The sequence below is a fragment of the Lonchura striata genome, chromosome 37 (assembly GCF_050655825.1).
Source record: "Lonchura striata isolate lonStrDom1 chromosome 37, ASM5065582v1, whole genome shotgun sequence".
NCBI lineage: Eukaryota > Metazoa > Chordata > Aves > Passeriformes > Estrildidae > Lonchura > Lonchura striata.
Window position 1 is genome coordinate 13,732,392 of NC_140739.1, and position 25,608 is coordinate 13,757,999.

Sequence of the window (25,608 nt, forward strand, 5' to 3'; positions counted from 1 at the left end):
GGGGAGGCAGAGATCCCCCTGCAGGTCCATGGGGATGCAGAGATCCCCTGCAGGTCCATGGGGATGCGGAGATCCCCTGCAGCCCCTGGAGGAGCCGGGCTGGAGCTCGGCGATGCCTGAGAGGAGCTGTGAGCCCGCGGGCAGAGGGGCCCCGCTGGAGCAGCCTGTCCTGGCAGCACTCGGAGGGGGCTGTGCCCAGGGGATGGACTCCGCTCCGAGAAGTTCCTGGAGAAGTCTCGGCCGGGAGAGAGCGCAGGGTGCAGCAGGGAACGACTCCTGTCCCTGAGCAGAGGGAGAAGCCCCGGGGGATGAGCTGAGCATGGCCCCATTCCCTGTCTCCTGCCCTGCCGGGGGATGAGGTGCAGCTGGGAGCAGGGAGGCGTGGGGAAAGCGGCATTTAAGGCTCTGCACGGACTTCTCCTGCTCCGAGTCTTTGGAGTTTTCTGCCAGAAATCTCTCCCCTGCCCCACCCACCCACAGGGCTTCGGGCAGGTTTCCCTTTTCGGGGGAAATCAAAGCGAAGCTCTGATGCGCTAACGAGGGGCAGGAGAAGTGAGGCTCCTGGGCTTCCCGCAGAGGCGGAGGCACGGGAGGCGCAGGGCCGGGAAAGCCGTGGCGGGAGGCACGGAGAAGTTTGTTTGTGTGGGCAGCTCAATCCCGGCTCGGCCCGGGCCCGTGCCGGGGCTGTTCCTCATCTCCGGCTTTCCCCTCACGCAGCCCGGGGGCGCCGAGAGCGCGGGGCGAGGCGGGGCCGTGCGCAGAGCCCGCCCCGAGCTCGCTGCCATTGGCCGCCGGTGCCGTCAGTCGCGGTTGCGGCGCGCTGATTGGTGGGAGCGGGGCGCGGCGCGGCCCCGGCGGCGGGCTGAGGGCGGCCGTGGCCGCGCAGCGCCGCCATTGGCCGAGCGGCTGCGCGGGCCCGGCAGCGGCGGCAGCGGCCGGAGCGCGGTGAGGCGGCGGCGGCGGAGCTCGGAGGCGGCCCCGGCGCAGGTGGGAGCCGCGCTGGGCTCTGCGGGGGTTCGGGGCTGGCTGCGGGCGGAGGGGGCGGCAGGGGGCTCCGGCGGCTCGCCGGTGCCGTGTCCGGCCCGTGCCGGCCCCGGGCTGAGGGCGCTGCGGGAGCGGCTGCCCGCGGTCTCCTTCCCGCCGGGGCCGGGCAGGAGCCGCTGCCGGAGCAGCGCTGGCTCGGCCCGGCTGCTGTGGGTAGGACAGAGGGGCTGCCCCGCGGCCGGGAGCGGGCGGGGAAATTCCCGTCGCCGGAGGTTCGTGTGCCCGGAGGAGAGCGAGGAGTCCTGTCAAAGTGACTTTATTGCCGAGCAGGGGCAGAGGCCGTGGGGCATTTGCCGTGCGCTCTCTGCCGTGGCTGTAGCCCGCAGCCTCCTTTTTATCCTCATTTTCCCGGCCGATCTCCCTCTGCCTTTGCCCACCGGCTGAGTTCCTTTGAGTTCCTTGGAAAGTTTAGACTTCCCGATGCGCCTGGAGCCTGTCCTCGTTAATGTGCACCCTCCTTTTGTATAACAGCCGATATTCATGGCTCTGTTAAGTCTTTGTTCTACTCCTCGAAGTTCGGGAATGTAGTGGGACTTTGAGCAGCTGTCTCGGTCAATTTGTACCATTTATTGGACCTGATGGTTTCTCCCCTTATCTACAAGTGCCCGGCCCTATTTCCAGGCAGATTCACTCCTTGACTCTGTTTTATTCTTCCCGGGTCCTCTTTGGTTTTGGGATTATTCTCGGTGCCCTCATTCCCTGTCCTTTTGTAGCGTTTGTGGATCAGGAGGCCTGGCTGCCACCTGCATGCCCTGGCTCAGCTGCTGGATGAGCTGCACTGCCAAGGTGTGGAGCATGGTAAAAAGATGAGAGTTGCTGCAGCACAGAAGAGGAGAAGCAGCATTCCTTTAACCCCTGGTGTGCTGGGGAGCCAGGAAACCGTGTCCCATTCCCATCCTTTCCATGTTTGGACCAATACATAAACTGCTCTCCTATTTCCTTTGTTATCCTTTTCACCACTTTTCCCTTGTCATCTCTTTGCCAACAGCAGTTTGAGTAATTTAGTTTTCCACAAACTCCTGCTTTTTCTGCTAACAGATAATCTGATCCCATCCCCTGGTGAAATGTTGTGTTCCTCATTTCAGTGGCTTGGTCAGCAGGAAGGTCAGGAGCTGGAGCTGTCTGGTTGGTTCTTATTCTGAGGACAGCTTGTAATCAAATTATGCCATTCAAATGAAAAATGGGTCCTCTGTCTCCTGATATGAATTTGTGAGAAATGCCAATCACTTGGTTTTTAAAATGTTAGAAGTTTAATAATAGTGAAATGGTTCTAAAAGTAGGAATACAATTAGACTAATTAAAATTTAGAGTTAGGACGATTACAAAACAATAAAAACAAAGACTTACAGATGTCAGGATGCTCTCTTGGGCATTTAAGCCACAACAAGCATACCTTGTGAATAAAGGAATCACCCCTAAAAAAATACACTGTTGCATATTCTTATATCCTTCATGGTTATGCATACATTTTATTTAAAACAAGAAACTCTGTCTGTTGTTGTATGTCAGCTGTTTTTTTAATCCCCACGGCGTGCTTCAGTCTGAGCAAGGCCTGAAGAAATTAGCTTCTTCTAGTAAGAAAACCATAAATTGCTCTTGTCTGGAGAATTTAGGTGTTCCTTGAGCGAATTTAGGTGTTCTCATTCCTTAACCCCCCCCACAATGCATATTTTCTCTTTTAACTACTAAAGCTTAATTTTATCTTCAAAGATACATTTACCATACTCTTAAAATGTTAATACAGCACAACTTATCAATGTAACATAATACGTTATAGTAACTATCTGCGTGGAGCCAGATAACATGCATTTTTCACAAAATTTTTTTGGTTCCCAGGGGCTGGTCCATGGTGTTGTAGCATTTGTTCTGTTGGCCCTTTATCTTTTTCCCTATTTTTGGGTGCTCCGTGCAGCTGAAGTTGCATCAATTTACCATTTTTTTCTTAATCCTTCATCATATACTTGAATTCCAACTGATTTCCCTGAACTTGTTCTAGCAAAACCCCCAGTGCTCTGATACACCCTGTACAGCACAGACAGGGACAGCAGATGTTGGAGTGGGCAGAGGGATGATCCCCCCCTTATTTTAGTGAAGTTTTCCCAACATTCTCCATTTGCTGTTTCCCTTTGCAGCTTCAGCCATTTCTGTTGCAGAGTCAGAGATCCTCAGCATGGGCTCTGCCTTCAGCTGTGCAGATTCCATCCCTGCAAGCAGGCAGAGCTTGGGGTGAGGGGCAGAGGGAATCAGCCAATTCCTGCCCCAGGCAAGAAGAGCCAGGTACATTGTCCCCAGTTTGCCCCAGCAGTGTTAATTTGCATTTCTGAAGCTCCTCCTGGGTGCCTGGAATGCAGCTTCTCTTCCACAGCAGCCTTCAGCAGCCTCAGTTGTGCCCCCCCCCACAATCTGCTGCTTTTTTTTTTTCCTTCAAATCATCTATTTATTGTTTATGAGTTAAAGGGTCACCTTTAAATCTCATCTAGTTTTGAAAATTTTGAAAAACTCTTATCACTTGGTTTTTAAAATTTTAAAAGTTTAATAATAATAAAATGGTTATAAAAATAATAATACAATTAGAGTTAGGACAATTACAAGACAAAAAGAGCAAAGAATTACGGACGTCCAGATGCTCTCGGACCCTAAGTCAAGAAAAGCTTGACTTGTGAACAAAGGAATCACCCTTAAACCAATGCACTTGTTGCATAATCATACATCCTTCATCGTTATGCATACATTCTGTTCTAAACAAGAAACTCTGTTGTATGTCAACTGTTCCCTTTAATCCCCTGGCGTCTTCAAGTCTGAGCAAGGCCTGAAGAAATTAGCTTCTCCTGATCAGAAGCCATAAATTCCTCTCCTTTGGAAGATTTAGGTGTTCTTCGAAGGGAGCATCTCATTCCTAAAAAGAAAACTCCCCCCACATACATAATCTCTATTTTAACATTATGTTGTAACCTAAAACCACACTTAACACAATATGTAAGGGAATTAATACAGCATTACTTTCTAACATTACACATATAATATTCATTGTAACATTTGTGAAAAGCCAATCATAAATATGCATTTTTCACAATCCCACCTCTTACTGCTCAAGCCAAATGATTTATAAAGAATATTTCCTGTCCTCTTGCATTCTTTGGACTCTGTTGGTAATCAAATAAAACATGGGATTAAACAAAGAAGAAATATCAAAACACTTGTAACACATAAAAGGAAGAATCCTAATTTCTTCCACTATCCCATTCTCAATACATTACCCCACCTGATGGTTTTTAACGTTATTTTCCCATTTTTGGACTGATACCTGGGTCATAATTTTTTTCTGATATCCTTTGTTTTTTCCAGGATGACATCCTCATTGCCATCTATTTTCAACAATCTGTGCACCCCATTCTTTAGCCAATAAATAGCGTAAAGCCAACCTATTTTAATGCACTGCAGGTGATGTTTGGCTTTGCAGACTCAATATTAATTCCAATGCCTGAGCAGCTTTGTTTATTATCTTCTCTATAACTGCTTGGAGTCATTTAATATGACTCAGGATATAATTTGTGGTTAACACAGAGCTAGACTGCTGTGCTTGTTTTACCTTTTTTTTTACTAACTGTCTCTTTACCGAATCTTGGACTATATTTCTAAGATCAAATGTAAAACAAATCCATCTCTCTCCTTTTGGACATTCCATGCCCCAAGTATTACTACTTTTTCCTAAGTTCTTTGTAATGTGATAATTTTCCCCCTTTTTCCTGCAGGTACTTAATTTGGACGGGTTATAACAGTGGCTGTTGACATGGGTGTGTGTACCAAAAAGGAACTTTGGTTTCTTTCCATGTGATACCTTCTGTAGCATTTGTGACACGATCTTGCTGCTATCTCAGAAGGGAAAAGACAACAAATGAGAGACAGAAACAGGAATGACAGAGGTCTGGCTTGGCTTATACCCCCACCTCCCCTGCCTGTGGGGCTGCTGCCCACAGCAGGTACGTGTGATCTTCTCGCTGGTGAGTACAGTGCTCAGTCCAGGCTTGCCCTCTGTTTCCCTTGTCACTCCTTTTTTACTCATTTCCAGGCAAATTGTTTTTGACACCTTTTAACTGTGGTTTTCCACCATTCCTCAGGTATCTCTCAGTCCACAGGCATTGATAATTCCCATCTACAAAAGCAATTTATTACTTCAGTTTTTGAGGTCTTTCTGTATAGGGGATTGATTCAGTACTCAATACTTCTTGCCACGAGAACATAGATTTTGTGAGCTACAATGCCAATTATTCTCATAATTTAAACATTCACTTATAACCCAGCTGCCATGTCCAATATGGGGATGAATCAAATAAAGTATACAGCATAGTATTAATGGCAATTTCCCTTTTTGCCTGTACAAGCCACAGGCTAAGGCCAGACTATCAGAACTCTTTGACTCAAACACTCCCGATCCTCCTGTTTGAAGTGGCAGTGTTCCTCTGCCAAGGAGGTGTCGGAGACATCTCAGGGCTTATTCAGGCAGGGCTTAGAACCAGTGATGCAAGCTTTGCCTTATTTCTCAGTTAGGTGTTATTTTTTGTACCTGCCTTGGATCATTTGGGTCTTCCCAAGCCATTACCACCCAGTCCTGGTTGAAAGTCAATTTGGTATCACCCGGTTTAGATGTGATAGTCCATTCCTCACGTTTCTTCACAAATTCTTTTATTTTGCTGGCATGAATTCACCCTCTTTTCCATGGTTGGGATTGCTGCTTCAGTAGTACCTGGAAAGGACTTTTTAATAACACAGTGTTAAAAGAAAAGAAAAACAATACTGCATTAACTTTCACCATTAGTTTTCTTCAAAACTTTCTGGGTTTAACTAAAAACTTTTTCTATAGCTGCTTCTTCTTCTTGTATCCAGCTGTGCTAATTGCTGCAGAGGCCAATTCTTCTTCTTGTGAGCTATAATTAGTTAAATAAAAAAAGACTAGCCCAAATTTAACACAAGATGTATCACATCTCTTGTTTTTTTGCTTTTTAGGCAACATCCAACTGTTTTAGTCTTACAGACCCATTCTTCAGAACAAAAGCCTCCTTTCCTTAACAACAAAAATCAGAAGGAAAAAAAAGAAGTCTTGTTTAAAAAAATAAAGCACATTGTGAGAGTCAGCTATCTCTGCTTTGATCTTATCTCTATTGGTGGTCCAGCTCTCCCTCTTTTTCACGGCTTTGCCTTTGTACTTCCTCACTCCCCTCCCCTTGTTGTCACTCTGTCTAGCAGGAATGGGGGAGAACTTACAAATAGCGACGGTATGGGGACTTTGGGGTGTATTTCGCTCTTTCTCTTTCTCTCTCTTTCCCTTTCTCTCTGTTTCGCCCTCTTTTTCTCTCTTCACATTTCAACATCCACATTCCAATATCAGTCCACTTTCTAACATTAGTCCTACATCCTGGAGAGGTGAGTCTGCCAATCACCTCTCCCTCCTTTTTCAACTTCCTTACAAATTTAATTACTGTTGTTATGTGTGTTCTGCAGGCCTTTAATTCACGGCACCCTCCACCAAGGCTACCAGCTACCCACAGCTGACAGTGCTAAAACTAAAGACTTATTTTGCTGTCACAATTTTCCATTCACAAGCTTGAAAGGGTTGTAGGAACAAGGTAAACAAAAACTTACTTCTGAAGTGATCTTGCCTGCAATAAAAAATTTAAGGCAATGCTTGTTAGTGCAATATAATTTGCAAAGAAGCCAAGGTTTGATTTGGGAAGGGCATCTGAGGACACAGAGCATGAGTTTTACAAATCTATAATTTGAAGAGGGAATAGACAAAATGTGGATACAGTGGGGGAGACAGCAAGTAAGGAATTTATCTCTGCGATACTCTCTTTTTGACTGCCAGGAGACACTCTCTGAAGAGGTTCTTAGAGTACAAACAAAAACTGGATGGGAAGAGGCACTCTTGAATTTAAGCTTTGGTGTCAAAGTAGGAAACTGCCCCTGAGCACTGCAGTGCTGGAGCACCCTGCCTGCAAACTCACCAGAGGCAAGCCACTGCTGCCACGCTGCAGGGCTGCCTGCAGCACAGAGGGAACCATGGCCCAACCCTCCCTGCAGGCCTGGGTAATCCACACAAGGAATCACAATTGCTTCATAGCTCTCTAACTCATTCAAGAAATAGGAAACTGTAGTAAACAGAGATCTCCCTCACCATCTTTTTCATATGTGTGTGTCACACACCCACTGTGATGCTGGAAGTAACAAATTGTTTACATTAGAAGATACTGAAACTTTTTCTTCATTTAGCTTTGTAGTTTCCCTTTTCTATATGTAGCCACCTCCCATTGTGGGAAAAAATGAGCCCTCTGTTTTTTACAAGTGTTTTGTATGCACAATTTTATTTGCTGTTCTAGATACACTGCAAGTAGTTAGCACTTCCAGAAAAACTAGCAAACAAACAAAACAAAAAAACTAAGAAAGCAAAACACATTTGGGTACATGAAAAAGGACTGGTTGGAAGGAAAATTGTTTGCTTGACCTACCAAGCAGCTGGTGTTACCTTTAGTTTAACTTTACACACTGAGAACACTTGATTGAACAGCCTGCATTGACTCAAATTAATAGCAGGTTTTGCTATGTCACAGCTGTAAACTAGTTTTTCAATCCTAGAGTACAGTAAGTTATGTATTTCAAGATAAAAATCACAATGCAAATTGGAAGAAATGTAGTACTGCATGAGGTGTGCACACAATTAATTTACCTCTAGAAGTCAGTTTATGACTTTCCTCTACTAGGATTGCAGTAGCTGCTACAGCTTGAATACACACTGGCCAGCCTTGATTTACTGGATCCCACATCTTTGATAAATAAGCCACGGGTCTCTTTACTCCTCCCCACTCTTGAAACAAAACCCTATGAGCTACCCCTTTTTTTTATTTACATATAAATGAAAGGGTTTTGCTAGTGAAGGTGAGCTTAAAGTTGATATTGGGGCTAGTTTTAACTTCTTTTTTCTTAGTTTTTCATTATCCTTTTTGGTCCGTTTTATATCATCTCCCTCTGACAATTTTTTTTATTCAAAAATTTTACTGCCTGTGTATATCCTTCAATCCACAATCTATAATATCCCAATAATCTGAGTATCTTTCTGATTTCCCCCTTTGAAGAGGGAGGGGGAAGGGATAGAATCCCTGTGTTTCAGTCTGGGTTGAGCTTCCAACTACCCTTTCTAAGCAAGTGTCCAAGATATTTTACCTCTGATTCTATAAATTGCAGCTTCCCTTTTGATACCCTTAATCCTTTTTCCCCAAGAAAATTCAAAAGCTTTATAGTAGCCTCTCTAACTTCAGCTTCAGCTTCCCCAGAAAGTAAAAGATTATCCACATATTGGATAATTTGTATTCCAGGGGGAGTGGGGAAAGTTTGTAGTATTGTTTCTAAAGCTTGTCCAAATAAGTTTGGGGATTCTGTAAACCCCTGTGGTAGTTTTGTCCATCTTAATTTCTGTTTTCTCCCAGTTAGTGAGTCCTTCCATTCAAAAGCAAAGATAACTTGCTCTCCTGGGCTAATGGGCAAGCCCAAAAGGCATCTTTAAGGTCTACTACACTAAACCACTGATGCTGGGGAGGAACTTTACTGAAAAGAGTATAAGGATTTGGTACCACTGGATAGTGGGTCTGAGTTCCTTTGTTAACCTCCCTTAAGTCTTGTACCAGTCTATAGCTCCCATCAGGCTTCTTTACTGGGAGTATTGGGGTATTATGGGGAGACATACAAGGTTCTAATGTCCCATCCTTTATTAGTCCTTCTATTACTGGCTTTAAACATTCCCGTCCTTCTAAAGATACAGGATACTGCCGTACACATATGGGACAATTTTTTTTCCTCAGTTGTAATCTTTATGGGGTCAATATTTAATCTTCCCCTATTTCCCTCCCCAGCCCAAACTTCCTTGTTAATTCTTCTTCCATCCTCCTGGCCTAGTTTTAAAAGTCTAGCTGCCATCTTCCATTCTTTTGGAACAACCCCTATTCCTAATTTCACTTGTAAATCTCGTCCCAATAAATTGCTACCTGCCCCTGGGACCAAGAAAACATCCCTCATCCAAAATCTAGTTTCTCCCTCTATTACCACATTTTTAATAACGGGTACTGTGGGACTCTCTCCTTTTGCTCCTGTTACTTTTACAGTATCTATGTTTACACTATAATCTTATGGAATATTTAACAGAAAAGTTATTTCTGCCCTTGTGTCTACCACAAACTACAATTTTTCTTCTTGGGGAACGACTTTTAAAGCTATCATAGGCTTTACATGGTATCTGTTCCCTGAAAAAATAGAGCCTCTGACATCCTTATTCTTCTTCGGTGCCCATCTCTTTACAAATTCTCAGATCTGTTACCCTCTTAGGACAATCTCTCTTATAATGACCTTTGCCCTTACAGTAAAAGTAGACATTCTTACAATATTTCTGAAACTTTGCATTGGGATTTTATTCTTTCCTGTTCCCCTGTCTCTACCACTATCATATCTAGGAATAGGGCCTGTGGGTTTTTTATTGCTTTCTTGCAATCGTTTCCTCGCATGGTGACTGCCATAATCTTTGCTTTTAGTTTGGCTTTGGCCACAGACTTTCAGAGCCTCCTTTAATGAATCATCTAATAATCTGTCATGCCAATCTTCAATTTTTTCCATTATCTGGCCAAGCACAAAGTTAATCCTTAACAAAGCTTTTTTCACATCAGTCTCAGGATCCACTCTGGAACACTGCCTTCTATTTCTCCCCAGTCTGTCCAACCACTCAGCCGGAGCCTCCCCCCTCCCCTGCTGTGCCCCGAAAGTCCCCTCAGCACTTTGCCCTCAAGATGCTGCCCCCCTATTCCGCCGACAATCAAATGTGATACTCATTCATATGTTTTCTCCCCTCCTCATAATTTTGACCCCACTCAGGAGGTGTGGTTGGCATTTGCCCTCCTCGGGGGGCCCTGTGGATTTTCTTTAGTCCAGACTTTTATGCCTGCAATTCTGATCATTTGCCTTTCTTCTTAAGAAAATAGTATCTTTATTATCGACCACATTTCTTCCCAAATATAAATGTTTGAACCTAAAAATTGGTCTAATTGTTCAGCAGTGCTTATGAGATCCTCCAAAATCCCTTTGATTTCCTTTTTAAAATTCCTGACCCCAGAAGAAGTCAAAGGAGCATTCACAAAGCCGGCTCCACGCCCTCCCATCGGGACCTCTCTTAGTGGAAATAGATCCATGCCTTTATCCCAGTCTTTTTCTATAGCCTTTCTCCCGTGCTGTGAGGAAGAGTCCGGAGAATGTTGCCTCCTAACTGAACTCCCTGTGTTCCTGTAAGGGGCGTCCTCCAGACAGAAAGAGTTTCTCGGAGCTGGGGCTGCGGTTCCCGGGGAACGGAGCTCCGGGCAGGAAGGGACTGAGGGCAGGGCCCAGCGCCCAGCCCTGGTCCTCCGAAGGCGGAGCCCGGGCAGGGTGTGCTGCCGGAGCTGCCGCAGGAGGGGCAGTGCCGGGGGCACCAGCCGGGAGCGGGATCGGCCCGCCCGCGGTTAGGGGCGGCTGGGCCGGTGCTCCCGGCAGAGGCAAAGCAGCAGCGGCGGTGCCCAGCGCAGCCGGGACGGGCAGAGTCGCCGGGGCTGGGGCAGAGGAATCAGCCGCGGGAGGAGCCCCGGGATGGGCCGGGCGGGAGCGCCGGGAGCCCGGCGGGCGGAGCAGCCGGGCGGGCCGGGGCCGGGGCCGGCCGGGCAGCCGCGAGCAGCGGGACGGGGCCGGGCACAGCGGCTGCGGGCGGCGGGGCGGGACCGGGAGCGCTGCGGCGGGGCGGGACCGGCAGAGCGGCCGCTGTGGGCGGTGGGCTCACAGCCGGGACGGGAACCGGGGCAGGAGCAGCCGCTGAGAGCAGCGAACCCGCGCCTGGGACGGGAGCGGGGCAGGAGCGGGCGGCGAGCCGGGAGCCGGGACAGCGCCGGCACCGGGGCAGGCGGGGCCGAAGCGGGCGTGAACAGGGGCGGAGGGGGCAAAACCTGTGAAGGATCCCACTCCTTTTCCTCTTTTCCCCTCTTGTTCCCCTCCCTTTTCTTTCCCTTTGTCTTCTTTTTTACACGTTTTTAGTCCCATTTTCCAAAATCTTACCTAGTCATTCCATGCCTTTGTTTCCCACTTTCTCTAACAACCTGAATTACCACCCTCATTCAACTACACAAAAAGTCCTTTTTCTCACAATATCATTTAACACAGTCTCATTCAAAATCATCCACCTTCCTTCAAGGAAATAAAGTAGAGATGAAAATAAACAATCTACATTACATATACTTCCATTCATCTACATTTACTCACCTTTATCTCTCACTCTCACACACATTGACACCCTCAAGCCTGTTATATGTACTTTTCATTTGCTCACGCTCACTCTTATTTTTCACTCACTCTCACGTTCAACAACAAGGTACCTTTTACTTTCAAACAATTTATATTGCATATCTACATATCTACATTTATTCTGAGTGCTCTTGGACTGTAACCCTTATCCATCAACCCAGCAGGTTTCATCCTGGATGTCTATTAATCCTGGATGTCCGGTGATTCTGCAGAATTTTAACACACCTATTACACTTTTAGGTGTTACTGGCCAGTTTCCGGTGTTCTTGGATATCCCTCAATCCAGCCACAACCCCAGATTCTCTTGGATATCCTTCGATCCGGCAACCCTGAGTGCTCTCAGGATATTAATCCCTAAACTGAGGAAATTAATGACCCTCCAAGGAAGACCCTCTCTTTTTTACCCTTTTATTTTTTTAAAATTTTCTATCCCCCCCCACCAAGGTGTCCCACTTCTTCCCGGAGACCCAGTCCCAGTTTCCCCAGGGGGGTTTCTCTCACTCTTGTTTTCACATGCTTCATCTCTTTACTGGCCGCTTTTCTCACAAAAATGACGGAAAGGCAGCATGGGAGACTCCGCTCTCATTTGGCAAGTCTGGGATAACCAGCTCACCTCTCATTCACATGCATTCATTCCCCCCTTATCCACCCCATCCCAACAAATACTCACCTATCCTCTATCCTTAGGTCTTTGTTCTTCATGTACACATTAATCTTAGGGACTAATTACTGTGGTTTTAGGGAATCCTTTCCCTTTTCTTTGTTTTATTGTCTCCTTTTGTCCCTGGATCAAAACCTGTGTCTGTCAGTCAGTCACACACCAGGGGAACAGAGTGAAGCTGCCCAACCAGGGCAGGATGCGTCTCTTCACTGAGTCTCCTAAGGCACCGGCAGAGAGGTGTTAGCAACAATCCTCTGCTACCAAAATTGTGAAAAACGCCAATCACTTGGTTATTAAAATTTTAAAAGTTTAATAGTAATAAAATGGTTATAAAAATAATAATACAATTAGAGTAATAAAGTTTAGATTTAGGACAATTACAAGACAATAAAAAGCAAAGAATTATGGACATCCGGATGCTCTCGGACACTAAGTCAAGAAAAGCATGACTTGTGAACAAAGGAATCACCCTTAAACCAATACACTTGTTGCATATTCATACATCCTTCATCGTTATGCATACATTCTGTTCTAAACAAGAAACTCTGTTTTATGTCAACTGTTCCCTTTAATCCCCTGGTGTCTTCAAGTCTGAGCAAGGCCTGAAGAAATTAGCTTCTCCTGATAAGAAGCCATAAATTCCTCTCCTTTGGAAGATTTAGGTGTTCTTCGAAGGGAGCATCTCATTCCTAAAAAGAAAACTCCCCCCACATACATAATCTCTATTTTAACATAATGTTGTAACCTAAAACTACACTTAACACAATATGTAAGGGAATTAATACAGCATAACTTTCTAACATGACACATATAATATTCATTGTAACATTTGCAAAAAGCCAATCATAAATACGCATTTTTCACAAAAATGCAGCCTAAAGGTGAGTATTAAAAAGCCAGGACCAAAATTTTGGTATCTCTAAGAGCTATGCACAAGCATACACAAACAAATTCCAAGGCAATTCAGTTGTTTCTACTTCTCTTCAAAGTAAAAACTCATTCTCACATCCCTGAGCCAAACCTAACTGGCAACATAGAAATAGGAGTAATACAAAAAATACTCCAAGGCTCTAAACTTTGCACTGAAACTGCAGGAAAAAGAAAAACTCCACCAATATGTTTAGTGTTAGAGTCAAGGCATTCCTTGATTCTGGCCAGGATGTGCAACAGAAATCATTCCATCCCCACATAGCCCAGGTGTGCAGAGAAAATCGTTGCATGACACATGGGTTTTAGTTGATTTTTCCCAAACTTGATACAGTCTGAACGACTCTAAATCGATTGGTTTAATGTTCTGTAGTTTCAAGTTGTGCAGTTTTTAGTATTTGGTTTCCTATTGGGCCTGGATTTCTTTGCTTCTGCTGTTAATGAGGTGGGAAGTGCTGGATTTCCTTCTCAGCCTTTTGCAGACCAGGTGTCTGCAGCCCTGCCGGGGGCAGTGTCTGGGGTAGGTGTTGGTTGCTGTTTGCTGCTGGGGTTGATGTTTTGCTGCTGGTCGTTGTCTTTGTGGGTCTCTTTTGGGCCATTCCCAGTGTGTTGAGATGTTAAACTCATCTCCACTGAGTGGTGTAACATCCCTTAACAAAACCTTTAACATTTCTTTCCCCAAGGCCAAGGCAAAGCAAGCCTGAGTAGAGAAATCAAAGGTTAACAATGTTCAAGTCTGTGAGCTGGTCTATTTTCCATGGATGCACTGGCAGGCAGGGCAGTGTGTGAGTGTGAGTGAGAGCCAGAGTGGAATTGTCCCGGTGTGTCCCCAGCAGCTGTGGCAGTGCAGGCCCAGCGAGCACTGAAGCTGCAGCAGTGGCAGCAAGGGCTGGCCCCGGTGGCTGGAGCTGCCCAGGGAGGGTGGCCAGGCCGAGGATTTCAGCAGAGGAGGTGTGGGCAGGCCCAGGGCCTTGCCCCGCTGTGGAGCCCTGGCTGCTGCTGCGCTGCCTTCAGTGCAGGCTCAGGGGGGCCTCCCATCCTCCTGCTGCAGGCGGGAAGTGCAAATCTCCGGGGCTGCAGAGACCTGGAGCCCAGGCTGAGGGGTCCCCCCGTGTTCAGCTGTGCTGGCGGCTGTTTCTGGCCTCGGGCCCCTTGGCATGGGCCACGCCACTTGGCCACCAGTGGTGCTGCTTTGCACTCCTTAGGCAGAGCCCATGTCCTGCTTGGATGTTGGCAGCAGCAAAGTGCCAAGGCAGGCTCTGTGCCAGCCCAGCTTCCTGGGGGAGAGATTGCACCAGAGACAGGATTCTGGCCACAGACTGCTTTAAATGTGCATCCCTTATCTCCACCCTGCACTAGGTGGAGAATTCCCAGGTAAGGATTTCTGAGATCAATTGCAAGGGGAAATAATTGAATATCTGCCCTAGGTCTGGCTCTTCTTCTTGCCCAAGCCAATGGCAAAAGCCGTACCCATGGCATCTTGGTTTCTATCCCCAGCTTCCAAAGGTGTTTATTTCAATTCCCCATTCATTCTTTGTACATATCCTGAGCTCTGGGGGTGCCAGGGGTTCTGGAGGTCCCATTGTATTCCTAAAGCTGCCATAACCCCTTGGAGGATCTTTCCTGTGAAATGAGTGCTGCTCTCTGAGTCTGTTTTTTCCACAATGCCTTTTATTGGAATTATTTCTTTTGGAAATACCTTAATAAGTGATCCAGTGGTTGCTGAGCAGTCAGAATTGCTTTTTCCCCCCTGTTAGGTGAGATGGTGTCACCAGAAGATATTGAAGCCTTCCTGCTCAGGGCATTTCAGTGCCAGGCTCTTACAAGCACACACAGCTGTGCCGGTTGAGCTGACCATGGGGGGTAACCTGCGCTTTGTCTGATTCCCTTTCCTCAATAACAGCGTGTCGTGGAACTCTTTTCCCTTCTGCTGCCCTTGAAGAGCCATCCACAAAGACATTTTCTGCCTCAGGCCAGGCAATGTCTCCTGAATCTCCCCCAGGCTGGGTCTGGAGCTGTGTCACTTGAATGCAGTGCTGGGTTTCTTCCCAGCCCCTCTGTGGGCTGTTCAAACAGGAGGCTGGGTTAAACCCTTCCCCTGTCCTCAGTTCTGGATCCTCCTGTGCCACTGAACAAGTTTCACACTGTAATTACCGAGCACTGCTCATCCATTGCGAGGTTCTTTTGGTTACCAAAGCTTGAACTTGATGGCAGACTGGAACAGTTGGAGATCCTGTTGTCATCAGGTTTTGGGCCTCGGTTCCCATTGAAGCTGTGGCTGCACAATTCTGCAGCCAATGAGGCCACTGTGGCCACTGGGTGAAACATTTTGGCCCAAGAATTCCTTTGGTATGGCCCTGTTTAACATTCACCTACAATTCCAATTTCTTTTCTGTAGGGAGTGCTGTGCTCCAGGACGGTTTAGGTGAATGGAGACAAGAGATCTCTGAAGGCTGCTCTTAGGATATGAGGTTTAGTAGGGATGGAGAAAGGTCTTGCTTGGAGCTGCCAGATGCAGCACCTGGCAAGCTTGAGGGGATGGGGGAGGGGAGAGAGAAGAGGATGCTCTAGGACAGGGTGGAGGTCCTGAGAGGGGGAAGATCCAAGAGAGCGTCTGGCCCCTCAGAGACCCCTTATCAGGGGCTTCAAGGTGGGCTGGAACAAGACTTGGGCCAATGGGGTTACAGGCACTTGATGTTTTAGGGGATGAACTATACATTTTAGGGGGTAAGATGGAACAGTCTATTTGACTTTTGGATTTATCCGTAGGTAACGGTATTGTCCAGCCAGTAGGGAGGATTGTTTTCAGCCTGGCTGTATTATGAATAATTATATTTATCCATCCTTCCCAACACTTTTCTGAGTCTGGAAGAGCCACAGCTGAGGCATCAGTATTTTTGGTTGTTCATTTTCTCAAGTTTTGCTCTCTTTCTCCTGTCCATACCACAATATGGAGGCTGTCTGGGGTTAAAAAGTCCTACAGTGTTCTGGCTGGAACAGAGAATCCTCAGTCCAGGTTGTGTAATTCCCTTCTAATCCTCAGCATTGTCACAGCTCCTTTTTGTTCCTGGGTAGTGTTACTTCTGAGATTGCCCACACCCACTCTGGGTCGTTCAACCACGAACCTTCAGTCAAAATATATCCCAAATTTTTAACCTTTTTCTCCACCATTTGCCTTTTTGTTTTACCAAGTACTCTGCATTTCCCAGCTGTTCCTTTGTTTTCCCCGTTGTGCTCAGGGTCCCTGCCCAGCCCGTGTGGCAGAGCCGGTGCCTGTCCTGCCGCAGTGTCCAAAGGCGGCCCCCCCGGCGGGCAGGGCCGGCAGCTCCCCGGGGCCGGGCAGCGGCCGGGGCGTCCCGCAGCCTCCTGGGGGCCGGGGGCCACTGCCGGCCCTGCCCGGGGCTGGTGGGGTCAGGCAGCGCCCGGCGCTGAGCCCCGGCTGCCCCACAGCCCCGGCCCGGCCCCGCAGCTCCCCACAGGCCCCAGCCCGTGCTCCCGGTGCCGCACCTCTGCGCCCGGTGCTGCCGCTGCCAGCGCAGAGAAACCCCTGGCATCCTGACCTCCTGCTTTTCCTCTCCTGGAAACCGGGGATGGAAAGGATCTGGATCAGCTGGCAAATTTCGAGAATAAGACCCTGCTGAAAATCATCCCAATCCTGAGTATTTTTCTCTTTCTCCTCTTTTCCGTCATCGTTTTTATTACCACATAGATTCCTCCTGCTGCTTCTTGCTGTAATGATGTTGCTGCACACTCCCCTTCACCCAATCCCTTCCCAGCACACCAACATCCTCCATTCCCTTGTTTTCCAAATGCCTTCTCCATTTCCCTTATTTCCTCCCTGGGTGTCCACGTCCTTAATTACCTCTGGGGGAATGTGCAAACTACCTCAGCATTCTCACAAGGAACCCTTCAGAGACATTTTGGGATCATCATCCCTTTAGCCAGGACACTCCCTGGCTTTCCCTTTTCTCCCCTCCATGGGTGCCCTGCCATGTTCACTCCCCGAGGATCCCAGGGCACTCACTGATGAGATTTTCAGTGCTCTCTCCCTGCTGACTCTTCACAGACCCCCCGATGTGTCACTGGTCTGTCTCCTGGTCACTCCCGGGTCCCCAATCAATCTCTGGTGCCGCCGCCAGCCAAGGGAGCCGATCACCCAAAGTGGGTGAGGCACCTTCAGCTGCACTCCCTGCCCGCCCCGGAGGGTGGAAGGAATTTGGGATGAGCCCCAGGGTGTGTGGGTAAACTTACATCACCAGAGAATTCTGTCCACAAAGAATACAGAGGAGTACTGTAGAAGTAATTTCATTCCAAAAAATGGGAAAGGCCATTGGACATTCCCGATGGGATCTCTCCAATTGTTGGAGGACACAGCCTCCTCTTCATCCTAATTCTCCTGGCCACATCTCCCTCTGCTTTCCTCATTGGCTGAAGCACTTGAGAGGTACAGACTTCCCAATCCACCTTCTATATACCCCCTTCATATGCACCCCACTTCTGTATGGCAAACGATATTCATGGCTCTTTTAAGGCTTTTTTATGTTTCTGGAAGTTCATGGATAGAGCAGGACCTTGGCTGAGCAGCAGTCTGTGTCATCACTTACAACATTTCCTGAAACCGATGGCTTCTCCTGTCACTTCCTTATGTACAGGTTCCTGGCCCTATCTCTGAGCAGCTTTAGAGCATCTGTTTGTAAAGACACTTTCCTGTGGTACCCTCCATGGGGTCCCCCGTTTGTGGGACATCCCCCCTGGAGCAGGGTGTCCCCTCTGTGCTGCAGCCCCAGGGCTCGGGCCGAGCTCAGCCAATCAGAGCCCGCGGCGCTGATGACTCACCAGTTGCCAGGCAGACTCGCAGCTCCCCGCGTTCCCCACCTGGACCCACCTGCGCCCCCCCCCCTCGGCCCCATGGCCCCGCGAGGGGAATTTGGGGAGGTGGGAGTGGGGCAGCGCCAAGGCCGGGCCCCCCCGCGCTGTCCTGGCGGGAGCGGCTGCAGTGGGGACCGAGTGCGGGCGGGAGCCGCCGAGAGCCCAGCGCTGCCCCAGCCCGACCTGCCCCAGCTCCATCCCTGCCCCTGCGCTGGGATGCTGTGGGTGTGGGGGGAAGAGGGAGCCGGCAGTGGGTGCTGAGCCTGGGGGCAGGAGGAGAAGGGAAGGAGAAGCAGGCTTGAGGTACAGAATGGTCAAATGATGGACATGGCAGGAGAAGATGGGATTGTGGAGGAGAAGGAGGAATAGCAGGAGGAAGAGGAGTGTGAGAAAGAGTAGAGACACAGGAGGAGGAGGAGGAGCAGAAAGAGGAAGCAGCAGAAGGTTCCACCCCTCCCTGTGTCTGCAGCCTCCCCCCAGCCCCAGGAGCTTTGCTTCGCCCACATGGTGCAGGTGACTGTCGAGGGGGAACCACGATTTTCATGGGTTGAATCTTGGTGTTTCTGAGCTTTCTTGGGCTAAATGTTGGTGCTTTGGTTTTATGTGGCAGCTGAATCTTTATGTTTTGGAGAAGGATTTGCTGACTTGTGATGTTCGGGGAGTTTTTGATCTGTGTCTTGGTAGTTTGTGGAGTTTTTGGGCTGAATCTTGGTGTTATGGGGGTTCTTACAGACACAAGATTCCCAGTGACTTCCTGAGATGAACTTGGGCAAGGAGGAACCTCCAGTCCAAGGTGCTCTCCTCTTGTTTTTTTCCCCAAACCAGGAATTGTCATTCCCTGGGTGTGGCTGGATGGAGGAGGAGGAGGAAAAGCCCCGGAGATGCTGCAGGAGGAGGAGCTGCAAACCCAGCCCAGGGAGCTGCGGGGAGGAAAGAGCCCCCCTGAGCCAGGAAGGTGGGCGGAGATCCAGGCGGAGCTCGGAGCTCGTGGAGAAGCTTCATGGCAGGGAGAACTCCCACAAGTGCTTGGAATGTGGGCAGGGTTTCAGGTGGAGCTCTAGCCTCATCCGGCACCAGGTGATCCACACTGGGGAACGGCCCTACGCGTGTGGGGAGTGTGGGAAGAGGTTTTGGATCAGCTCTGATCTCCTCGTACATGAGCGGAGTCACACAGAGGAGAGGCCCTTCCTCTGCCCCGACTGTGGGAAGGGCTTCAAGCAAAACTCCAACCTCATCAGGCACCGGCGCATCCACACCGGGGAGAGGCCCTACGAGTGTGGGAAGTGTGGGAAGGGCTTCAAAGACAGGTCTGGCCTCCTCGAACACCAGGTGATCCACACTGGGGAACGGCCCTACGAGTGCTTGGAATGTGGGAAGAGCTTTGGGTGGAGCTCTGCCCTGAGAAGACACCAGCGCATCCACACTGGGGAGAGGCCCTACGAGTGTCCCCAGTGTGGGAAGAGGTTTCAGACAAGCTCCAGTGTCCTCCTACATGAGCGGATTCACACAGAGGAGAGGCCGTTCCGCTGCCCCGACTGTGGGAAGGGCTTCAAGCACAACTCCGACCTCACCGTGCACCGGCGCATCCACACTGGGGAGAGGCCCTACAAGTGTGGGAAGTGTGGGAAGAGCTTCTCCAGGAGCTTTCACTTGAGCCGGCACCAACGGAGGCACCACTAAGGGAAGCCCTGTGAGTGCCCCGAGTGAGGGAAGAGCTGGGAGTGAGGGAAGAGCTTGGAGTGAGGGAAGAGAGTGAGGGAAGAGCTTGGTGCGCTGCTGCAGCTCCATCCCCCATGGGAGGATCCGGGCTGGATGATCCCCAGTGACCCCCGTTGGGCAGAGCCCTGGTGTCCCCGCATGGGGAATAAAACAGAGAGTAAAGCAATGGAGCTGATAAAGGGGCCCCATATCTGAGGCCTGACTGAGCAGAAACTGTGGGAGACACAGACACACTTGAAGTCTCCCTGGGCAAGAAGAGGGGACAGTGGGGGGGGGGAGGGGTGTGACAGAGGGGATGAGGGGGTGACAAAGGGACAGAGGGGACAACAGAGCCCTCCAGGAAGGGGACAAAGGGGACCCTGGGAGGGCACTGGGGCCACCGCAGGAGGCCACAAGTGCCACCAGGTCCCTAACACCTCCCCTGTCCCCTCCCCAGGTGTCCCCGTACCAGCTGGAGTCACTGGTGAATGTGGTGGCCACCCTGGGTGAGGTGGTAGCCACCGTGACCAGGTTACAGAGGGACGAGCAGCAGCTCATGTCCCCAGAGTCCCTGCACGGGAACCTGAAGAACTTCACCTGGAGTCTTGGTGAGACTCTGGAGCAGGGCGGTGTCACCTTCCTGGGCCACCGTGGTGTCCCCTCCCTGGGCCAGGCCCTGGCCATGCTTGGGGCCACCCCAGGGGCCACCTGGGCCGATGTGAGAGCTGCGGCCTGGGCCTGGCAGGAGTTGGTGGTCAGGCTCGAGGACAGCCGGGCCCTGCTGGCCTGGGATGCCACCGAGCTCCGCGACGCCTGCTGGGACGCGGCCATCGCTGCCATCCGGGCCGGGGACCTGCAGAACGTGGCCACCCGCAGGAGGACAGCTGGGAGCAGCCTGGTGGCCACAGCCCAGCAGCTGAAGGTGGCCCTGGGCAGGGAAAAGAGGGCCTCAGCAGGGCTACCCACAAGGCCCAGGTGGCTGCGGCCACCAACGAGGCCGTGGGAGAGGCCGTGGTGGCCAGCAGCCAAGCCATGGTGGCCACCAGAAGGGGACATTGGGCACAGGTTGCCCTGGGGCTGCTGGAGCGCTTGGTGGAAGAGTGTGAAGGAGGCAGGTGGTTCCCCGAGGAGCTGCAGCGCCAGCTCGGGGACATCGAGGCCATCCTGGAGGGGACAAAGAAGGCGTCCCCCAATGTCCCTGAGGCCTTGGTGGCCAAAGTGGCCGGGTTTGAGCAGCTGTGGGATGCCAGTGCCTGCCTGGGCAAGGATCACCTGCTGGGGACACTTGGGGACATCCACGACCTCCTCTTGAGTCCCTGTGGTGGCTCCGGCAGCCCCGGTGGCCCCAGCAGGCGCGCCCTGGCCCAGCGGTGCCAAAAAGCCGTGGAGGATCTCCCCAGGCTGCTGCAGCGATGGCACCGCTCTGATGCCATCAGGGACAGTGACATCCTGGTGGACAGCGCTGGCGTCACCAGTCCCCTCCTCGCGTGGGATTTGAGACCAATTCGGAGAATTTTCTGGGAATTTTCATCGGCATTGTCCCACATGCTGATGGGAGTTTCTGGGATGACGTTACCAGCCGCACCTGGGGCCATTCTGAGAGCACTCAGAAGGCTTTTGCATTCCCCTGCTGCCTTTTGCATTTTTCTGCTTTTTCTGTTGGGTTTGGCATTTCTCTGTTGCCTTTTGCAGGTTCCTATTGACCTCCAGCATTTTGCTCAGGTGCTCATACTGATATTGATTATTGATAATTCCTTGCAGCTGCTCGCTGGCACAATAAAATCTCAGAGTTTGCATGGACAAGTCCAAGGCAGTGTGAGCTTTCTGCCAGGATTTGGGAATCCTTTACGAATCCAATTCTCACATCCCTGGGCCCCCCCGGTCCCAGCGCTGTTCCCGGGGGTCCCGCGGCTCTGGGGGGTCAAAGGGGAGGGGGCGGAACCCCCGTGATGGGTGGGGGGCACAAAGGGGGGTCCGGGCCCGGTGCTCGGGGGGGTCGGGGGCACTGAAGGGGTGCGGGTGCGGTTTTTGGGGGGTCCCGGTGCTCGGTGAGGGGGGTCAGTGCTCAGCAGCGGGGGCTGTCCAGGGACCCCCCCCGACCCCCCCAAATCCCAGCCGAGTGTGAAAAACAAAGTTCACTAAGGGATTACTAAACAAAGTTTAATCAGGGATAAAAAAGGGTTTTGGGCTTGGCCAAAGAACTCCCCCTCAACTTAACCCTTCATTCTCCGGATCCGGTTCCACTGCAGGGCCAGGAACACACTCCTGAGTTTTGACATTATTCAAACACTCCCAGGAGGTTTGGGTGTCCCAGGAACTCGTGTTTGGGTCTCACCTCTGACTTGTCTGCAGAACATTCTGTAGATTAAGTCGATATTTTTGATTTCTTCTCATGGTTCCACCCTGTTGTTTCAGGCCCCCTGATAAGTTCATAAATTCTTCTGAGCTTTGTGTCACTGGTATCACCTGGTGAGGCTGGTCCACAGATGTGAGAAACAATGGAATTGTTTTACACCTGAGTCAGTCACACAAAAGTATTTTAACATTGCATAGTCTCTATTTCAATATTTATTATTGATCTATTTAATGTTTATCTATTTTTAATATATTAAGGCCTATGATATAATATCTGTTTATTACTCTAGCAGTAAATTTGTTATTCGCTGCACACATAAACAGATCGATTTTATTGTACCAGCGAGCAGCTGCAAGGAATTATCAGTAATCAATATAAATATCAAGTACCACAGCAAAATCCTCGTGCTCAATAACAACGTGCAGAAGGCAATACAGAATTTCAAAAGCCGATTATTCTATTGTCATTTATAACCCGGCTCTGCTGCAAGGCACCGAGGGGCTCATTCAGCCCCTGACCCACCGCCACCCCCATCAGTGTCCCCAGAGCGTCCTCAGAATGTCCCCAAGTGTCCCCAGTGACGTCATCCCAGGAATTTCCATCAGCATTTGGGACAATTGCAATGAAAATTCCCAGAAAATTCCCCGAATTCGTCTCAAATCCCGCGTGGGGAGGGGAGAGGGGAGAAGTGACAGCAGCGATGTCCCTGATGATGTCACTGTCCCCGACGACGTCACAGCGGTGACATCACTGTCCCTGCAGCAGCCTCGGGGTGTCCTCTGTGAAAAATGCATATTTTATGGTTGGCTTTTGCAAGTATTAAATTGAATAGGATTTATATTATGTTACATTGATTAGTAGTGCTGTATTAACATTTTAATGGTAGGGTAAATGTAGATTTGTGGTTAAAACGGAGCTTTTGTGGTTAAAATAGAAATTCTGTGTGTGGGAAGAAAGGAATGAGGTACTTGCACTGGGACAGCAGCCGCAGGACACCGAAATCTTCCAGAGAAAAAGAATTTACAGCTTATTGTAAATGCAGGCGAGCCGGGGGGAAGAAATGACGATGCCTGACTCCAGCTCAGAAGGATGAATGGTTTCTTTATTACAACTATACTAATATAGATTAATATACTGTTTAAAGGAGATACTAAAACTACAAACCTGCTTTTTCTATTAATATACTGTTTAAAGGAGACACTAAAACTACAAACCCGCTTTTTCTAACTCCCAAATGTAACTCCTCACAACTCGTGACCCTCTCTGAGATTCCAGCCCCAGGTGGGTTGGATTGGCCCCAGGCTCAAACGATCCTCACCAGAACCCAACCCAGCAACCACCCCACAACAATTTGGGTAACAAATTGTTAAACAATTCTCCAAACACGTTCCACATGCTAAAACAAGGAGCAGAAACAGAAATTTTCTCTTTCGTTTCCCTCTGTGCTCCTCTGTGAAAAATGCTGGGAGGCAGAGCAATGTGCTGCCACAAGGGCTCCCTGATTAAAGGAAATTCACTCTCCGTGCCCCGCTCAGCCCTGCGGGCGCCGCGGGATTGAGAAGAGGCTGCCACTGCTCCGGGCTCTGTGGCTGGACAGGATTGATGCATCATGCATGAGATCGATGAATATGCAACAGGCTGCTGCTTTTAGGGTTATTCCTTGTTCAAGGCGTGGTTTTGGCAGCTCAGTGCCCAAAACATCTGGACGTCCGTAATCCCTCGCTTTTTATTGTCTTGTCACTGTCCTGACCTCATTGTCCACATTGTTATTGCTCTGATTTAATTGCTGGTTTTTTACTAACTGTTTTATTACTAATAAACCTTTACAATTTTAAAAACCAACTGACTGGTGTTTTCCACAGTGCCCAAAAACATCCAGATGTCCAAAATTCTTCACTTTTTATTGTCTTGTCATCGTCCTGACCCTCATTGTCCAGATTCTTATTGCTCCGATTTCATTGCTATTTTTATAACTATTTTGTTACTAATTAACTTTTTGAATTTGTAAATTTTTAAATTTCAAAAACCAGCGAGCGGTGCTTTTCACAGTGCCCAAGAACTCCTGGATGTCCAAAATTCATTTTTTATCATCTTGTGGTGTTCTCATCCTCATTGTCCACATTTTTATTACTCTGATTTTATTTAGTATTTTATTATTTTTTGGTTTGTTTTTTTTTTTTTTTACTCACTATTTTATTACTAATAAACTTTTAAAATTTAAAAAACAACTGATTGTTATTTTCCACAGTGCCCAAAAACTCCTGGATGTCCAAAATTCTTCATTTTTTATCATTTCGTGGTGCTTTGACCCTCATTGTCCAAATTTTTATTACTCCTATTTATTGCTATTTTTATAACTATTCTATTACTAATTAACTTGTTTGAATCAGTAATTTTTAAAATATTTTAAAGAACCAGACTGGCATTTTTCACGGTGCCCAAAAACATCCGGGCATCCAAAATGATTTTCTTTTTATCGCCTTGTGGTTGCCTAAATGCCATTGTCCAGATTTTGATAACTCTGATTTTATTTTGTATTTTAATTTTATTATTTTTATTATTTTAATTTTTTATTTTATATTTTAATAACTATTTTATTATTAATAAACTTTTAACATTTCAAGAACAACTGATCGGTGTTTTCACAGTGCCCAAGAACTCCTGGGTGTCCAAAATTCTTCATTTTTTATCATCTTGTGGTGTCCTGACCCTCATTGTCCACGTTTTTATTGCTCCGATTTTATCGCTATTATAATTATTATTTCATTACTAATTAACTTGTTTAGTTATTTATTACTAACTAACTTGTGTAATAATTAGTTTATTATTAATTAACTTGTGTAATTAGTGATTAGTTTGTGATTTTATAGACCTGCGATCGGCGCTTTCAGAGCTCGCGGCGAGCGGGAAACGTTACACGGGAACGAGCTTTGGATCGATTCCTGTGTGATACTGATCAATAATCAATAATCAATAATTAATGCTGGATCGATTCCTGTGTGATACTGATCAATAATCAATAATTAATAACTAATGCTGGATCGATTCCTGTGTGACATTGCTCAATAATCAATAATAAATAACTAATACTGGAACTATTAATTTGTGATATTGATTAATTAATAATAAATAATTGACATTGGATTGATTCCTCTGTAGCATTGATTAATAATAAATAATAATGAAGAGTGGATAAAAGTTTCTGTAATATCGAGTGATTAATAATTAATAATTAATAATATCTAATAACATAGATTGATTCCTTTGTCATATTGATTAATAATTTATAATTTATATTGGATTATTTTATTTTTAACATTGATTAACACTATTGGATTTGTTACTTTGTAATATTAATAATAATTAATATCGGATTGATTTCCTTGTAATATTGATTAATAATAAATAACTAATAACATAGGATTAATTTATGTGTAATATTGATTCTTAATAATCAATAATTAATAATTAATATTGGATAGATTTCTTTGTAATATTGATTAATTAATCCTTAATAATTAATAATAGATGAACTTATTTTTAGTTCATCATGGTTGGAGGTTGCGGAGTTGCGTTATTTGTATGTTTTATTATCACTATATTGTGTATTGGTTTATTCCTTCGTACCCCCATGTACAACTTGGTTTATCCCCAGTTTTCCCGCCTTGTCCTCCCTTCCCGCCTTTCCAGTATC

General features: G+C 47.9%; 1 protein-coding gene across 1 annotated transcript; it reads left to right on the forward strand.

Annotated features, from left to right (window-relative positions):
* The first annotated feature begins 885 nt into the window (after positions 1–885).
* On the forward strand, positions 886–23,755 carry LOC146763966 (uncharacterized). Its single transcript, XM_085565748.1, has 3 exons — positions 886–987; positions 18,686–19,550; positions 22,849–23,755. The coding sequence occupies exon 2, from the start codon at positions 18,713–18,715 to the stop codon at positions 19,538–19,540; it is 828 nt and encodes a 275-aa protein (XP_085421874.1). The 5' UTR covers positions 886–987; positions 18,686–18,712; the 3' UTR covers positions 19,541–19,550; positions 22,849–23,755.
* The last annotated feature ends 1,853 nt before the right edge of the window (positions 23,756–25,608 follow it).

What these genes read in the sequence shown, in the direction of transcription:
- LOC146763966 (XM_085565748.1), top strand. Translation starts at nt 18,713, where the DNA reads ATGGAGGAGGAGGAGGAAAAGCCCCGGAGATGCTGCAGGAGGAGGAGC.